General features: G+C 55.2%; 1 protein-coding gene across 4 annotated transcripts in view; it reads left to right on the forward strand.

The window, feature by feature from the left end:
* The first annotated feature begins 716 nt into the window (after positions 1 to 716).
* SLC25A48 (solute carrier family 25, member 48) overlaps positions 717 to 16,573 on the forward strand; it is a 30,218-nt gene continuing 14,361 nt past the window's right edge. For 3 of the 4 annotated variants that reach the window (XR_001137585.1, XM_012646402.1, XM_012646403.1), the window contains exons 1-4: positions 717 to 1,037; positions 5,359 to 5,402; positions 12,703 to 12,774; positions 14,713 to 14,971. Coding sequence is in view for 3 of the 4 variants with exons in the window: in XM_012646402.1 (XP_012501856.1) it covers positions 992 to 1,037; positions 5,359 to 5,402; positions 12,703 to 12,774; positions 14,713 to 14,971 (421 nt within the window). In the remaining variant the exon portion in view is untranslated. Of the gene's footprint in view, positions 1,038 to 5,358; positions 5,403 to 12,702; positions 12,775 to 14,027; positions 14,045 to 14,301; positions 14,972 to 16,573 lie in introns of those variants that run through there. The other variant, XM_012646404.1, reaches the window with a different exon arrangement.

Consider the following 16,573-nt stretch of genomic DNA (forward strand, 5'->3'; position numbering starts at 1 on the left):
ATCCGGACACAGGTCCACTCTCTGCGGACCTGGTGGGGGGCAGGAGGGCCCCTTTCATTTCCAAGTCCCCACTGCTCAGTGGGAAGGCCCTTCTAGGATCAAGCTTGGTGGTCAGACGCTGCCTTGTTTTAGAAGAAGGAGGCTGGGCTGGCTGCTGCTGCACGTTAGCCTGATGACATGACAAGAACAGGCCCAGCAGAGGCCCCTTCCTCCAACCATCCCCCGCACCATTCTTGTCACCCCCGGGGAGTCTTGGCTGGGACCCACAGGTGAGTCCCTGCTGGAAACTGGCGGGATGCCAGAGGACATTAAGTCATCTTCCCTGGGAGGGGGCCGGTGGGGGGACAAGAAGCTCCCATTGGAATAAAGCCCCTCCCCACAGCAAGGCCTCCTCTCCCAGGGAGCGGAGCTCCAGCTGGGGGCCGGGGGGGGGGTGCAGGGTGTGACCACAGAGAGGGGGCTGAAGTAGAGAGGACCATCCTGTGGCCCAGGGTGGACAGAGCGGGCTGAGCCAGGGCCTGGCAGGGAGCCGGCCCCTGGCGAGCTGTAGCTGTAGCTGAAAGTTAGACAAGACCCTGGACCCGAGGTGCTTGCTCTGGGCGCAAGTCACTGGGTGGGACATGGCTGCCCAGGACCAAGTGCCGTCTCTGGAGGGGTGGCTGGCACTTTCTCCTCCGGCTCTGAAAGTGGCAAGGGCGAGGATGGGGGGAGAAGGGAGGGCTAAGGGAATTCCACCCGGTGACCCTTGCCTCTTAGCGCCCGGGATGTGCTGCGGGACACGCCCTCGTCCTGCCAGGCGCTGCGCCTTTAAGGTCCGCTGGGGGCGTGCTGCCGGCGGCCGCGGCGCGGAGGGCGAGCGCGGCAGGCAGCGCGGTGGCTCGCGGGCTGGGCGCGGAGTGGGACCTGCGGCGCGCTCGCCCGGCCATGCCCCGCAGACGCTGAGCGGGCCCCGCCGCGGCCCGGGGAGGGCGAGGCGCCGCGCGGCACGGCCATGGGCAGCTTCCAGCTGGAGGACTTCGCGGCGGGCTGGATCGGAGGTGAGCGTCTTGCCGGGACCCCCGACGGGCGCTGCGCGGGCAGTTTGCACCCGGCGCCCAGCCCTGCGCCCGTGCGCTCCCGCCACGCGCCCGCGAGCGCCGCCTGCTGCGGGCAGCGCCCTCGCCGAGTTCTGTCGGGTGGTCTTCCCCTTCCTCGTCTGCCGCCCGGCTCAACTCCGGGAGCTCCGCAGCCATTCGCCCCAGCTTCTGACTTGCCTCAAAGTTAGGACCCGCGGAACTCGATCCGGTAATGATTAAACAGCCCGGCCAAGCCCACAGCCCATGGAGCCTCCCGCAGTGCGCACACCCTTTGGCGACACGGTGCGGTGCGCACCTGCATTTGGGGACGTGGCTCGGGGAACTTGTGTATGAGGCTGGCGCTCGGCGGCGGCTGGCTCTGGACGCGGGGTAGTGGGGAGCCCGGCTTCAGGATCAGGCCGTAGGGGAGCGCCGGCTGCAGGTGCCCACTGACAGCTGGAACGAACCCTTCCTGTCCCCTTCAGCCTTGCCTTCCTCCAAGGCACTGTCGGGCCAGCTGGTCCCTTCGCCACCGCTCCGGGGCCTCTCTTTGCTGGGCCTGGAATGGGTTGCGTGGGCGAGAGTTGCATTTCCAACAGATCTATCCCTCCTCTCTCAGCTACTGGGGCCGGGCGCTTAAGGGACTTTGCTAACTGTAAAAAAATTATCTTTCTTTTGTCCCGTCTATGAGGGGCAAATGCAGCCTCTTCCCAGAGAAAAGACGAAAAGAGCAGCAAATCAGATAGGATCCCAGGGCACCCCTCTCACCCGGCGGGAGCCCACTTCTCTCTCCCCGCAAATGGCTGCAGGGCCCCTGCTCCGCACCTTCCTGAGCAGAGATGGCCCCTTTTACCGTGGACGATTCTGTTGGCACGGGCACCCTTGGGTTGGGTGGAGACCCTCCTCTCCTAACTTTACCACTCAGGGGCAGCAGCCTGAGGCCCACGGGGCATAACCGGGCCCTCTTAGACTGGACAATCCTTCAACCGCTTGGAGGGGCAGGCAGAAAGCGGAGACCCCTCCCCGGGCTGCCCCTCAAGTAACCAGACCTCCTTTAGTAGGGTTGCAAGGACTTCGTTTGAGAAATGCTCCGGAGGGTAGGGCTGAGTCAGAATAGCTCCAAGCCTCTGACTAGATAGAGACCCCCCCACCCTCCAATGTGATGACTCACGGACCCTCCCCAGCTCACATAGCATAGAGACTAGGGAACTGTCCTTTCTTCTGATATTCTGAGATTGTCCTTGCTTTGTTGCTGTTAACATGCCTTTTTTTTTTTTTTTGCTTCCATGAAATGATGGTAAGTGTAGTGACACTGAATACTTAGTAGGTGCCAGGTGCTGTTTAAGTGCTATATGTATTCTTTTAAAACAACTGTATTGAGGTTTATTGTATATATCATGAAATGCACTAATTTCAAATGTACAATTTAATGATTTTTAGTAACTTTACGAAGTGGTACAACCATCACCATAAATTAGTTTTAGAACATTTTCATCCCCCAGTAAGACATGCTCATTTACAGTTGAGCCCTCTCTCCTGCCCTCTCCCTGGACAGCGACTAATGTCCTTTCTGTAAATTTGCCTTTCCTGGATATTTTACATCAATTGAATCCTGAAATATGTGGTCCCTTGTGTCTGTTTATGTATATTTCTGTAATTATTACAATGACCCCAGTGAGGTAGGTGCTGTTTTATCCCCATTTTACAGATGAGGAAATGGAGATACAGAGAAATTCTCTGGCTTGCCTAAGGCCATGCGTCTAGCACAGGCACTGGAATCCCAACCCAGGCAACCTGGCACCAGGGTCTGCCGTCTCAACTCCTGTTCTCGTCTATAGCTGTTTTCTTTCCTAGCACCCTTGCACGGCAAGATTTTACAGTTGACGTCCTCCACATCTAGTTAGAGATTCTACTGGTCTATGAAGTCCAGAGGTCTGGAACCACTGACCTGATAATCCCTTTTTTTTTTTTTTTATTCTCACGTCCCCTGCTTTCAGATGGTGGGCAAATGGCTGAACAGGGAGATGTTGACCCATGGCTGCATCTGAGGCTGCGGCTCTGCCTGGGGACCAGAGCTCCTTCCTCCCTGCTGGAGGGGTTCCTTAGAGGGAGGCTTCCTTGGGCCTGCGGAAGGCTCTGCTTCTGTTGCCCGTCACCTCTGCCTCTGCCAGTTCACGGAAGGAGGGGGTGAAGAGGGGACAGGAGGTCTGGACTCAGGGAGCCATCGCTCTGGGATTTAGCTGGTTTCTCTAATATCTAATATTCCAGATACCTGGTGCAATCACTTCCAGCAGAGACATTTCTTTCTCCATCAGCGTGCTGGGGATTTGTCTGAGAAGAAGCTCCTATTTCAGTCTCAGTTTCCAGCTTCTACAGCAAGAGTGTCTTAATCTAGGTGGCCTTGGGAAAGCCTTGCTTCCCTCTAAATTGTACAGGCCTTGTGAGGATGTGTGTGGGTAGGCATTTTTCAGTGAAAAGATACAGCCTATTCATCACCTTTCCAAAGGGGTCTTCTTTTTAAAAAAAATTCTATAGTCACAGCATTCATTTCCAAGCATCCCGTAAGTGGCCGGCTCCTGTGAGTCACCTTACATTCATTCGTTCATTTCCTTCCCACAGTGGAACCGTGAGGCAGCTGCTAGTATTATTCCCTCTCTGCACATGCTAAAAGTGAGGCATAGGGAAGTTTGGTAACTTTCAGGTAACTGAAAATCGCTCGATTTTCTCTCCACACATACTCTACCCCCTTTTTTGCGTTGAAATTCACATGATATAAAATTAACCATTTTAAAGTGTACAGTTCAGTGGCATTTAGTACATTCACAATGCTGTGCAAACATCGCCTCTATTTAGTTCCAAAACATTTCCCTCATGACCAAAAAAGATCCTGTCCCCATTAAACAGTCACTCCCCTCTACCTCTCCTCCCAGCCCTGGCAACCACCAACCTGCTTCCTGTCTTTATGGATTTACCTATGCTGGATAATTCATGTAAATAGAATTATATAATGTGTTGCCTTTTGTGTCTGGCCTCTTTTATGTAGCATAATGTTTTTGAGGTTCATCCGTGTTGCAACACGTATCAGTAGTTTGTTTCTTTTTCTCTTCTCACTGAACAGGATTCCTTTGTATGAAGACAGCACACTTTGTTTCTCCGTACTTCAGCTGATGCACATCGGGGTGGTTTCCACCTTTTGGCTACTGTGAACAATGTTGCCAGGAACGTGCGTGTACATGTACTCGTCTGAGTGTCTGTCTGCAGTGCTTGGGTACAGACCTAGGAGTGGAATTGCAGGGCCACGTGGTGATTCTGTGTTTAACTTTGTGAGGAGCTGCCAAACTGTTTCCACAGTGGCTGCATCATTTTACGTTTCCACCAGCAAGATACAAGAGTTCTAATTTCTCCACATCCTTGCCTATGCTTATTTTTCTTTCCTTTTTTTCTTTTTATTTTAGCCATCCTAGCGGGTATGAAGAGGACTCTCATTGTGATTTTGACTTGCATTTCCCTAATGTCTAATCATGTTGAGCATCTGTTTACGTGCTTGTTGGCCATTTGTACATCTTCTCCCGAGAGATGTCTATTCAAGTCCTTTGCCCATTAAATTTTATTGTAGTCGTTAAGAGCTTTCTCTTTCTTTCTTTCTTTTCTTTCTTTCTTTTCTTTCTTTCTTTCTTTCTTTTTCTTTCTTTCTTTCTTTCTTTTCTTTTCTTTTCTTTTCTTTCCTAAATTCTGGACACTAGACCCTTATCAAATATACGGTTTGCACATATTTTCTCCCATTCTGTAGGGAATCGTTGTCTTCACTGTCCTTTGATGCTCAGAAGTTTTCAGTTTTTATGCATCCAAATTATGTATTCTCTCTTTTGTGCTTGTGTGCTTGGTGTCATATCTAAGAGTCCGTTGCAAATCCCAGCTTGTGAAGATCTGTTCCTATGTTTTAGTCCGAGAGTTTTACAGTTTTAGCTCTTTCATTTGGGTCTTCCATCTATTTCGAGTAAATTCTGTGCATGGTGTAAGGCAGGGGTCTAACTCCATTCCTTTGCCTGTGGCTATCCTGTTGTCCCAGTACCTTCCTTTCTGGGGTGCTTGCTTCTTCAGGCAGATCCCAGATTTTACTCCATTTTCTCTGCCTTTTTTGGTGCCTGGGCCGGTGCCTAATGCATTGGCGGCCCCCCCAGTGACCGACCGCTGACGGAATGAGTGAATGCCTGTGCCGGACCCTCTGTCCTGTCCCAAGAGCCAGCTGCTGCAAGCAGGAGTCCAAGGGCTGAGTGACCAGGTGTTCTCTTTTGATCCATAGGTGCAGCCAGCGTCATCGTCGGCCACCCTCTGGACACAGTCAAGGTACAGTAGCCATGCTTCCCACCACCTCTTGGAAAGAGGCCTGGCGCTGGCCTGCCTCGGGGACTGTGCCTGCTGTGTCTGACCCCGGAGAGTCTCCTGCCCAGGCAGGCTCTCTGTTGCCAGCTTAGGGGGTGGGGAGCTGGGAGGCCGTGTCTGGAACAGCTCTGCCCTCGTCACTTGGCAGTGATTTTGTTTTTGTGAGTGTCCTGCCCCTGCCTACAGGTTCTCATGAGTTGGTTGGGGAGGGGCCAAGGCCCTGGCATGTGTCCTTCTCCAGGGCCCTGCAGAGCTGAAGAATCAAGAACGCCTTCTAGTGTGAGGTGGTGGTGTCTGAACCGCAAATTTAGGGATGGGTTTCAGGTGGTTCAGGCACAGGGAACTGCAGGGGTGGAGGCACCGAGATGGGGATACCAGGTGGGGGCTGTGCTCATGCATCAGGTTTCTGATAACAGCTGCGGGTCAGAAAAGGTGGAACAGCACTCGGTGCTCAGAGGACTCGAATGCCGGGTTAGGACTTTGGACCTAACCCATCATAACTTGATGATGGGAGGTGAGAACTCTGGAGCTGGCAGGGCCTCCCTGACATCAGGACCATCCAACCCCCTTGTTCTGGGGGTGTTCCCCAGAGAGGGGAAGGAGCTTGTCTCAGGTCACACAATAAGTTAAAATCTGAGGAGTGAGATGCTGCAAAGAAGCGTTCTTTGACCCCACGGCCACCCCTGCCACCCAGTGGTGAGCAGGACTCAGCCACGCCCGGGCAACATGGCCATAAATGCTGCCTCCTCGGCCCCGACTGACTCTCACATCCTTGTCTGGCGTCCTGCCTGGATTGTGCAGAGAGAAACCTCTCAGGCCCTTCTCAAACAGCCCTTGCGATCCATTTCTCTCCATGCTCCTGTATGGCGACGGCTCCTCATAGGTCAGGGCCCAGGCCGACCTGCTGCTTCATGAGATCAGCCTACCTGTTTTACAGGTTCGAAAAAAGCCGTCTAAGTAGTAAAGCGGGTGTTGAGGGTCCCCAGGGGAGGCCCTGACCTCAGGGGATGGCAGGCAGGGCCCAGTGCTGGGAGATGGCTCACGCAGAGGTGAGAGAAACAGGCTTAGTCTGTACCCTGGGAAGGTATAATCTTCCCATTTTATATAGGAGGAGAGCAGCGTTCAGGAACCTGCCCCAAACCTCAGAGCCGGGTACGGTACTGGCGGGGCTCAAAGCCCCAAAGGGAACTCGGCTCTCGGGCCAGTCTGCCTCGCTGGTCAGCGCCTTCTCCACGTATGGAGCCCCTTGGGACACACTGGAGCCCAAGAGATGTTCCCTGAATGAAGGAAAGTTGTCCCAGAGCTGCTTTCTCAAAAAAAGAAAGGCATGCTGTTGCTGCTGGCCTACCCCCCCTGGGGAGCAGCCCCACCTTACTCTCAGCCACAGCGATGGTCCTGAGCTCTGGCGTCGCCTCACCTTTGGAAATCGTTCTCCAGGCCACGCCTTGCCCTTGGCCGGCCGAGATCCTCTGCTGTTTGCGTTGAAGCTGCCAAGGACTGTGCCTCCTCTTAGGCTGCCTGGGAACTCGGAACCGAGGAACACGGAGCTGGGACCCAGGAGGCGTGTAGGGAAGGGTGCCAGGGCTGCTGCCAGTGCCGGCGCTGGGGCAATCCTGGCGACTGCTGTCTGCCCGGCCTCCCCTGCCCCTTTCCTGGGCACAAGAGCCGGTACAAGCTGGAGTGCCGGGGCTCAGTTCTCAAGGGGCCCTTGCAGAGAAAGAGGGGCTCTCAGGCCCTCACCAGGTAAACGCTTTGCGGCTATTTTCACGAGCTCTGGGGACATATGCAGCATTTGCAAGGAAGTGGCTTGAGGCCTTGAGTTTGCAAGGCCCGAAGTCACACGGTCACTGTCAGCAGATGTGCAGGAGCTCATCACTTATTGAACACCTACTGTGTGCACCGCACGAGGCCAGATTATCTCATGTCAGAGCTGGTCCTGATGGTTGATGCCCCTGCGGGCTGGTGGTCCTTAGACTTCAGTGCGTATCAGACTCACCTGGGGGTCCCAGGTTCTACCTCCCTTAGAGACACAGGTCCAAGAAGCTGGGGTAGGGCTGCAAATGCATGGAAAATAAGCTTAGCTCGTAAAGGGATTCTGTGGCGGGGCTTCTCAGGGCCACAAGGGCTGGTCTAAGCCCTGTATTTATTCCCAGGGCAAGGCCTTGGGCCCCAGCTGAGCAGAGGCAGCAGTCTGTCTCAGGGCCCTGGGAGAGTATGTCTACTCCAAGGAGGGCTGAGACCTCTGCTGCCATGAGGATCGTCTTGGTTTGTCAGGAAGTACCAAAATGCCAAGCACCTGTTCAAATGCCTGAGAGAAGGTGGCGGGGGGGGGCATTTAGCAGGGCTGGGCAAGAAGGCTCGCTAATGTGCTATTGTTGGGGGGTGTGGGGAGGATGCCGGAGGGGGCAGGTGCCACTGGAGCCAGCCTGGAGACTCCGTGGGACAGAGGTCAGGCACTCACCCCTCCGTGGCCCAGTACCTGTCTGCCAGGTGCCATAAGCTGACCTAGGGTCTGAGAATGCAGCAGTGAGGGAGGCAGGCAAGGGGACAGATGTTTTTAGGGCAGTGATAGATAATAATCAGGGGACACAATAAATGCACAAGACATTTATAGGAAGTGGTAGGTGCCACGGGAATGACAGCGCGAGGCAAAGGCAGAGGCTGTGATGAGGGCCTCCCTATGTCAGAGGGTCAGGGAGGGCCTCTCTGCAGGGCCTCAAATGGCACCATGAGCCAGACGTACAGACCTGGGGACACAGTGCTTATGGCAGAGGGACAAACTAGTGCCAAGACCCAAGGGTGCAAAAGTACGTTTGAAAGGAACGCAGGCGAGCGTGTATGTCATGCATGCAGCGAGGCGAGCAAGGGGTGTGACGCAGGTGCCGGGAGACGTCCAGGGAGACCGGGGCTGCTGTTCAAGCCGGGGCCTCACTGCCTGCCTCCTGCCAGCCCTGCACGCCCAAGCCTTGGCTCCTGGAGCCCACCAAGGAGGGCTCTGCAGCAAGTTCGTCTCTGAAAATCACTGCTGCCCAGAGGTCGAGCCCGTGCCTGACACTCCCCAGGGCTGTCCAGAGCCAAGCCGGGCCCTCGGGCACCCTCCTTACCTCTGTCGTAGCTGCGATGCCCACTGAGCTCTCTCCGCCCTCCAAGAGAGCTGGCCAGTTATCCTGCCCAGGCTGGGCTTCCCCGTTCAGAGCACAGCCTAGCGCAGAGCTGGGCACAGCCCTGGGTGAGTACCTGCGGAGCAGAGGCTATCCCGGACCTCAGCGCAGCTCAGGGCGCCAGCTGTATACCTGTCCAGGGCTGCGCCCGGGGACACTCGGAAGACTCCGATGCAGTCCTTAGCGTCTCCTTGAGGGTGCAGGTTGTTCCTGGCGCTCCCCCCCAACACTCACCTAACTCGTTCCTAGTCTGCCGTCCAGGGCTCACTGGCAAACCCATCCGCAGCAGCGCTCGGCGGCTGAGCCGGAAGGACGGGCTTTGGAGCCAGCAGGCTCTGGGACTGAACCCTGCTCTTGCCATTTCCTCTTGCATGGCCTCCTGTTAAACACGGCACTAATCCCTGGCTTGCGGGGTAAACATAAGGTCAGAGAGTTGTTCCTGGTACCCAGTAGGCAGTAAAAATCAGTAGCTGCCATTTTCATCGACATCATTCCATATAAATTAAGTTTTTCTAGGTTACCATCATGTAAAACTATCTAGCGGGATTTTAACCAAAGACAGAGAATGTGTCTAAAATGCTCTGATGGCAATGGGATGTATAATTTCTTATTATGCACATAGTAAGGGAGGCATGGGGACACCTCAAGAGGTGACAGTCATTCTCCTGAGTGGCGGCCTCAGCTGTGGAGCTGGAACTGCTCCTCACGGGCGGCCCCTGTCCTCCCAGCCAGGAGCAGGGCGACCGTCCCTAAGGCAAGGTGGATGAGGGAGTTGGTGACGCTGTTGCCCAGTTAGGTAGGAGGGATTTGACTGCAGACGACTGGGGGGTGTTAGTTTCCTTGGGCTTCAGACAGCTGAAGTTTATTCAGGAAGCAGGGAGTCCAAATTCAAGGTGTTGGCTCCTCCTGGACGCTCCGAGGGAGCAGCCGTCCCATGCCACGGCCGCCGGGGATCCCTGATGTGGCCCCAGGCTCTGCCTCGGTCCTGCTGTGGCCCTGCTCTCCGTGTCACTGCGCCAGCTCCCCTCTCCTCTCCAAGGACGCCAGTCGTTGGACTTAGGGCAATTTGGGGGGCGGAGGCCCCTCCCTCTCTGCAGGCAAGCCTGGCACAGTCACCTGGGAAGGCTCTCTTCCTTGCCCCCTGTCCCCTGAACCTCTGGAGGGCCCTCCTGAGACGTGGCATCCAGCCCCCGTTCAGCCTGGGACCCTCCCGCTGGAGCACCGCCCGGCATGGCACATGGCCGCCCTGGTCCAGCCTGGAGCGTGGGCCAGGGCTCCGTTGCACCCTGGAACATCTTTCTGGAACATCTTCCTTCCTTCTGGACAGCATTTTCTCTGGAGTCCCTGTCCCCTGAGAAAGGCTTGGGCAAGTCTGAGTAAGCTGAAATCCAGTGCTGGCCGCATCCTCTGCTCTCCTGTGACCCAGGGCACAGCACTGAACCTTCCGGAGCCTCAGTTCCTTTGTCTACAAAGGGGGCAGATAGCACCTCCCGGCGAGGCTGTCATGAAGATGGCTCACGGAGGCACTGAGGGTATAGCAATGAGCGACAGGACCCTGTCATGATGAGGAGATGTGTCGGGTGTGGGTGGGCAGACCAGTGGCTTGCATGTGGCCCCAGGGCTTGCCCGTGGACGAACTCAGCTGCAAGGCCCTGGGCTGCTGACCAGGTCAAAGGCTCCTTCCTCTGCACTCGGCTGCCGGGTCGCAGGTCAGGGAGGCACGGCTGGTGCACTCAGGAGTGCATGCCTGCTGCAGGGTGGCCGGGTTCTGGTCAGGGCTCTGCTGCCTGTAGACCGCCTGGACCAGGCTGCAATGGCAGGCTTCAGGGGTGTCTGCCCCCGACTCATGAACATCCCGGGGGGGCTTCTTGCCTTGCTCTAGCGTAATCCCTGCCACTCCAGGCTGCTCCCTGACTGCCCAGTCCAGCCTTGGGAATGCATGTTGGCCCAGGACAGCCAGGGCGTGGCCTGAACTGTCAGGTCAGTGGGGGCCGGGGGTGGGGGCAGACAGTGGCCCAGCTCTCAGCATTGAGGCTCCAGCCACCTCACCCCGTGCCACTGAGCGCTCATCCCTCTTTCCTTGTGTTTTCACCTCTGGGTCCCTGAGAGCTTCAAGTGGGAGGGAAAGCCATGAACTGGAGGAGCACATGCTCACAGCACCCCCGATGGGACGATCATGGTGTTGGGCCCAATGTCCCATGCAGGGCCCTGATCTTTAAGACGTGTCCACTGCGCACACAGAGCCCAGGGCTCCTGCGCTTTATAAGGACCCAGGAAAGTGTCAGAGACCTGAGAAAATACTATATAAGCAGAAAAGCGCAGAAGCAAAATGAATGCTTCACTAAATGTTTACAAAATATAGCCTTATGTTAAATAGTCAAATACAACCCAACTTTCATGGAGATCTATGTGAATGATATTTAATGTGGGATGCACATTAAATATATAAAATTAGATTTAACTTTATCATGCTTGATATGATATGGGGCGGGTTTGCAAAAGTAATAGAGCCCAAGATCTAAGCAAGTCAGCCGGGCACGGTGGCTCACGCCTGTAATCCTAGCTCTCTGGGAGGCCGAGGCGGGAGGATCGTTTGAGCTCAAGAGTTCAAGACCAGCCTGAGCAAGAGCAAGACCCTGTCTCTACTAAAAAAATAGAAAGAAATGATCTGGACAACTAAAAATATATAGAAAAAATTAGCCGGGCATGGTGGCGCACGCCTGTAGTCCCAGCTACCCAGGAGGCTGAGGCAGGAGGATCGCTTGAGCCCAGGAGTTTGAGGTTGCTGTGAGCTAGGATGACGCCACGGCACTCACTCTAGCCTGGGCAAAAGAGTGAGACTCTGTCTCAAAAAAAAAAAAGAAATCTACGCAAATCTTAAGATGGCCCTGATTCTGCAGAACCAGGAGAGGTGAGAAGGTGAAAGCAGAGCCCATCAGTTCTCTAGGCCCCAAGCGAGGGCTTGGGCGTAGCATCTCCTCCCTGGCGGCTCTCACAGCTTCTTCCTGCACCGGCGCGGTGCGCTGCAAATGCCGAGACAGTGTTTTGGCGGAGAATTATAGGCTCCGCATCTTAAAAGAAGTGGGACACTCTGAAAGCAGGGTGAGGGGGCTCTGGGCTCTTGTGTGAGCCCGCTCAGACCCCTGTGCCTGTCGGCTGCTGCCCCTGTCACCACAGCCAGCCTCTGTCACAGGGCACCGTGCCTTCGCCACACAGCCAGCGTGAAGGGCCACTATGCCAGGGCTGTGCTCAGCTCCAGGGCCAAGAGGAGAGTGAGACAGGAGGCCTGCCCTAGGAGGTGACCCAACATAAACCCTGCGTAATCAAACAAATAGGACCGTTGCAACATTTCAGCTCAGACCCTAAAGCAGGAGCCGGGGAAAGAAACTTCCAGGGGGAGGGGACAGCGAGGACAAAGGGCTGGGGGTGGGCAACAATCGCTGCTTGGGGACTGGGAACATGCCAGGTGGAGGGCGTGGAGGGTGAGGAGATGGCATGCAGGGGCCAGAGGCGGGTCGTGCTCCCCCCAGGGCCTCCTGGGTGCAGGTAGAGTGTGAAATGCGTCTAAGTTTGGTTGGAGGCCACTGAAGTGCCCCAGCTTCTCTGATGTTTGAGAAATATCAGTTTGACTGCTATGTAGAGAGAGGGAAGAAGTGTGGGAGAAGCAGGAGGCCAGGAGGGGGCTGGCCGCTGTCCCGGTAAGGATGAAGGGGTGCAGCCTGGGCGTGGTGCCTCTGGGGGCAAGAAGAGTGAGTCCCCCCAGGGGTATTTAGAGGGCAGAGTGACAGCAGACAGGGTAGAGCCCCGGTTTAGCTTTTTGTCCTCAGGAGGCAAGGATCGTACATCCCCTGGCAACCATCATTTTTGTACTAACTGGCCTTCGTCCTTCTCAGCAAAGTGGGCTTCTCCTGCACGAGCAGGTCTGAAGGGGGCAGGAGAGGGAGGCAGGCGTGCGGAGGGCGGAGCGCCAGCCTGGCCGGGACTGAAACCCAGACCTCCCTCCTGGCGGGTCACGTTGGGCAGGGCCTTCCCCTCCCTGGGCGTCTTTTGGGGCAGCGGGGATGTGAATGATCTCTGAGGGCCACCCTCGCCTCTCTCCGCAGACTCGCCTGCAGGCTGGCGTCGGCTACGGGAACACCCTCAGCTGCATCCGCACCGTGTACCGGAGGGAGAGCGTAAGTGTCCCCGGCAGGTGGAGCGACATCACCTGGGCCTCCCTCGGGCCTGGGACCGGCCACAGCCCAAAACAACCCGCCCGGCCGGGCCCGGCAAACCCAACCCAACGCAAAACCCAAAAAACAACAACCACCAAAACCGCCCCCCCAACCCCCGCCAAAACAACGGGGAAAAAAACCGGCCTTGTGTGCACCCTCTGGAGCAGTCCTGAGGAATTTAGAACCCCAGTGTGGAAAATTTCTGCAGACACAGGTGACCTGTCAGGTTTTCAAAACGGGATGAGTGGCTGGTAAACATGCGCCGACAGGCAGCCCTTTACCTGGCCTGGCGCGAGCCGGGCGCTTCCGCGTCCAGGCCCCGGAGCTCCCTTGAGACCACACGACCCAGGTGTTTCTTTTCAAAGGGGAAGTCTGAATAATACTGTGTAGACGACGCATCAGACTCCCTTCTTGAGAATTAGCATGCGCTTAGGAAGACCTTCTACAGCCCCTCTTTGGGGAATTTAAAATAAATTTTAAAACTTAGATGAAATGACCTGAGTTAATGAAATGGTCAGGTGGCAGCCCTGTGGCTTGTCCTTGACCCCTGGAAATCGGCCCCATTGTCACCGTTGTCTCCACCAGGCTCCATCCTAGCAAGCGCCCTGGGTCTCAGATGCCTCCCGCAAGGGCCTGGCATGGCTCGCTCCAGGGTGTTGTTTTGACTCTCTCGATCGCCGCTTTAAAATCGGGGTGAGCACCACGAGCCGGGCACTTGGTGTTCCGCGGTGAGGCTGTGCGATCCCACAGTCCCCTGAGTGGCCGCTGATTCTCCTTTGGCGCACGTCCCCGCAGGGTCTGCCGGCCCCGTCCCAGCTCCAGGGTGTCGGTGGGGACTGTGGGCAGTTTCTCTGAGACACAGCCGCTTGTGGCTTAAGCAACATCCCAAGTTATCTGAAGGATCTTGTTATGGAGGAAGAGCGGGAAGCAGGGCGTGTGCATGTGTGTGCGTGTGTGTGTGTGTGTGCGCGCGCGTGTGTGGCGCCCTGGCTCTGGCGACCAGGGTGCACTGCACGTAGTCGGGACGGGCATGTTTGTGCACAGCCTGGAGTCTGCACCGTGGCTTGCCACTACTTTTTCATCTTTGGCACACGTGTGCTGCCCTAACTCCTCCGAGGGCCTGTGGAATTTTCCAGTTTTCCTTGGAGCATCTGTGGTGTTCATGAAAATGCAAAATAGAAAGGACCTTGACCCCAGCCTGCAGCACCTTCTCCTCGGCCTCCTGCATCCTGTGTGTGCACATAAGTCCTTCCCGTGTTCTTCCGGGGTTCCCTTTCCAGATACTTCTATTAGGCGACACCCACCCTCAGCCCTGTGGCTTGCTGGCCCAGGTTCCCCTCGGGGGCCTGTGGGACCCCCTTCTTACCCCCCAGGCTCAGTGGGTTGTATCAAAACTGCCTGTTCGTTTGTCCTGTCCCCCTTGCCCTGCCCTGCCTCAGACTGTGAGCCCAGGGAGGGTGGACACTGCTTCTCACTGTTGTCTCCCAGAGCTGGCACGCGTCACCTGTCTGGAGGACGCTTTTGTTTGAGCAGCAGATGAGGAGGCAGCTCGTGGTGCTTGGCCAGCCCACTGCCCCTCGGCCACAGCCACTGCGGCAGCGAGTACGGGTTCCGGGCCAGGACGCCACCATGCAGGAAACAGAGGGACACGTGGAAGCCGGTTCCTCGCTGGAGCAGGAATGCCTGCCCCCTGCGGCAGCAGCCCTCACCCGCCTCTCCTGTGCCGTCAGCATCTTCTCCTCTCTTCCCTGACACACGGGCTCATTCGCCCCGTGATGTCTCCCCCACCAGCCCGCGGACGCCAGGAGGGCGGGGAGGGTGGGGGCAGCCTCCAGGCAGACAGAGGACCCCAGGGGCAGCCCGGGCCCTCATGCCTCTTCCCACTGGGTCTCCCCACAGGTGTTCGGCTTCTTCAAGGGCATGTCCTTCCCCCTGGCCAGCATTGCCGTCTACAACTCGGTGGTGTTTGGGGTCTTCAGTAACACGCAGAGGTTCCTCAGCCAGCACCGCTGTGGGGAGCCCGAGGCCAGCCCTCCCCGAACACTGTCAGACCTGCTACTGGCCAGCATGGTGGCCGGCGTGGTCTCTGTCGGGCTGGGAGGGCCCGTGGACCTCATCAAGATCCGGCTGCAGATGCAGACACAGCCGTTTCAGGCAGGTAAGAGGCCAGGGGAGGGGAGCCTGGCGTCTGGGACCTGTGACCCTTTCCTGGTTTGCCAGATCTGGGACGCGGTTGTTAACATCCTTGTTATTGAGCAGGGTGTGTATGTTGTCATGTACTGGTCTGTAATGACAAGCATACCTCGAAGATACTGCACGTTCGGTTCCAGACCGCCACGATAAAGCGATTCACACAATGAAGCAAGTCGCACACACTTTTTGGTTTCTCAGTGCATATAAAAGTTATGTTTCTAATACACTGAGGTCTGTTAAGTGTGCAATAGCATTATGTCTAAAGAAACAATGTTCATACCTTAATTAAAAAAATTGCTAAAGAATGCTAGCAATCCTCTGAACCTTCAGCAAGTGGAAATCGTTTTTGCTGGTGGAGGATCTTACCTCAGTGCCGATGGCTGCTGACTGATCGGGGTGGTGGTTGCTGAAGGTTGGGGACTGTGGCAACTTCTTAAAATAAGACAGCAGTGAAGTTTGCCACAGCGATCGACTCTTCCTGTCATGAAAGGTTTCTCTGTAGCACGCGATGCTGCTTGATAGCGTTTTACCCGCAGTAGAACTTCTTTCAAAATTGGGGTCAGTCCTCTCAAACCCTGACGCTGCTTTATCAACTAAGTCTATGTAACATTCTAAATCCTTTCTCGTCATTTCGACTGTGTTCACGGTGTCTTCACCCAGAGTAGATTCTATCTCAAGAAACCGCTTTTTTTGCTCGTCATAAGAAGCAGCTCATCTGTTCCAGTTTTCTCAGAGATTGCAGCGACTCGATCACATCTTTAGGCTCCACTTCGGCTCTCTTGCTGTTTCCACCACATCTGCAGTGACTTCCTCCACTGAAGTCTTGAACCCCTCAAAGTCACCCCTGAGGGTTGGAATCAGCTTCTTCCAAACTCCTATTAATGTTGGTATTTTGACCTCCTCCCATGAAGTGTGAATGTTTTTCATGACATCTGGAATGGTGAATCCCTTCCAGAAAGTTTTCGATTTACTTTGCCCAGATCCCTCAGAGGAATCTTTGTCTATGACAAATATAGCCTTATGAAATATATTCCTTAAGTAATAAGACGTGAAAGTCAAAACAGTGCCAGAGCTTCTGGCTTGTCTGCTTGCGGCAGGTGGACTGGAGGCTGGCGAGTCCCTCCTGGTTGTCTGTTAGTGGCGACCTGTGGCTGAAAACGTATAAACTGCGGCACATTGAAAGTAGAGGGAGCAAATGCTCATCTACCCAAATGCAACCACTGTTAACACATTAATGTGTTTCCTTTTCCTGTTCTATGTACCTAGATTACAGATTTTAAGAGGTTGTGATCATGCCATATGGATAATTTCATATCCTGCTTTTAACTCAACATTATAACGTAAACATTTTCTGTGTTATTAAAATAGCATATAAAATTATTTTAAATAGATGGCTAATATTTAAAATGAATATGCAATATTCCATCAAATACACACACACACACACACACACCCCACATTGAGAAGATCAATATAGTGTGGTAAGGATTCAGTCTCTGGAATAAGACTACTTGCTTCTGACTCTACCTCCACCAAAGCTGAGAAACTCCGGTCAACTCACCCAATG

This window comes from Propithecus coquereli, unplaced genomic scaffold (assembly GCF_000956105.1).
Source record: "Propithecus coquereli isolate 6110/MARCELLA unplaced genomic scaffold, Pcoq_1.0 Scaffold242, whole genome shotgun sequence".
NCBI classification, from domain to species: Eukaryota; Metazoa; Chordata; class Mammalia; order Primates; family Indriidae; genus Propithecus; species Propithecus coquereli.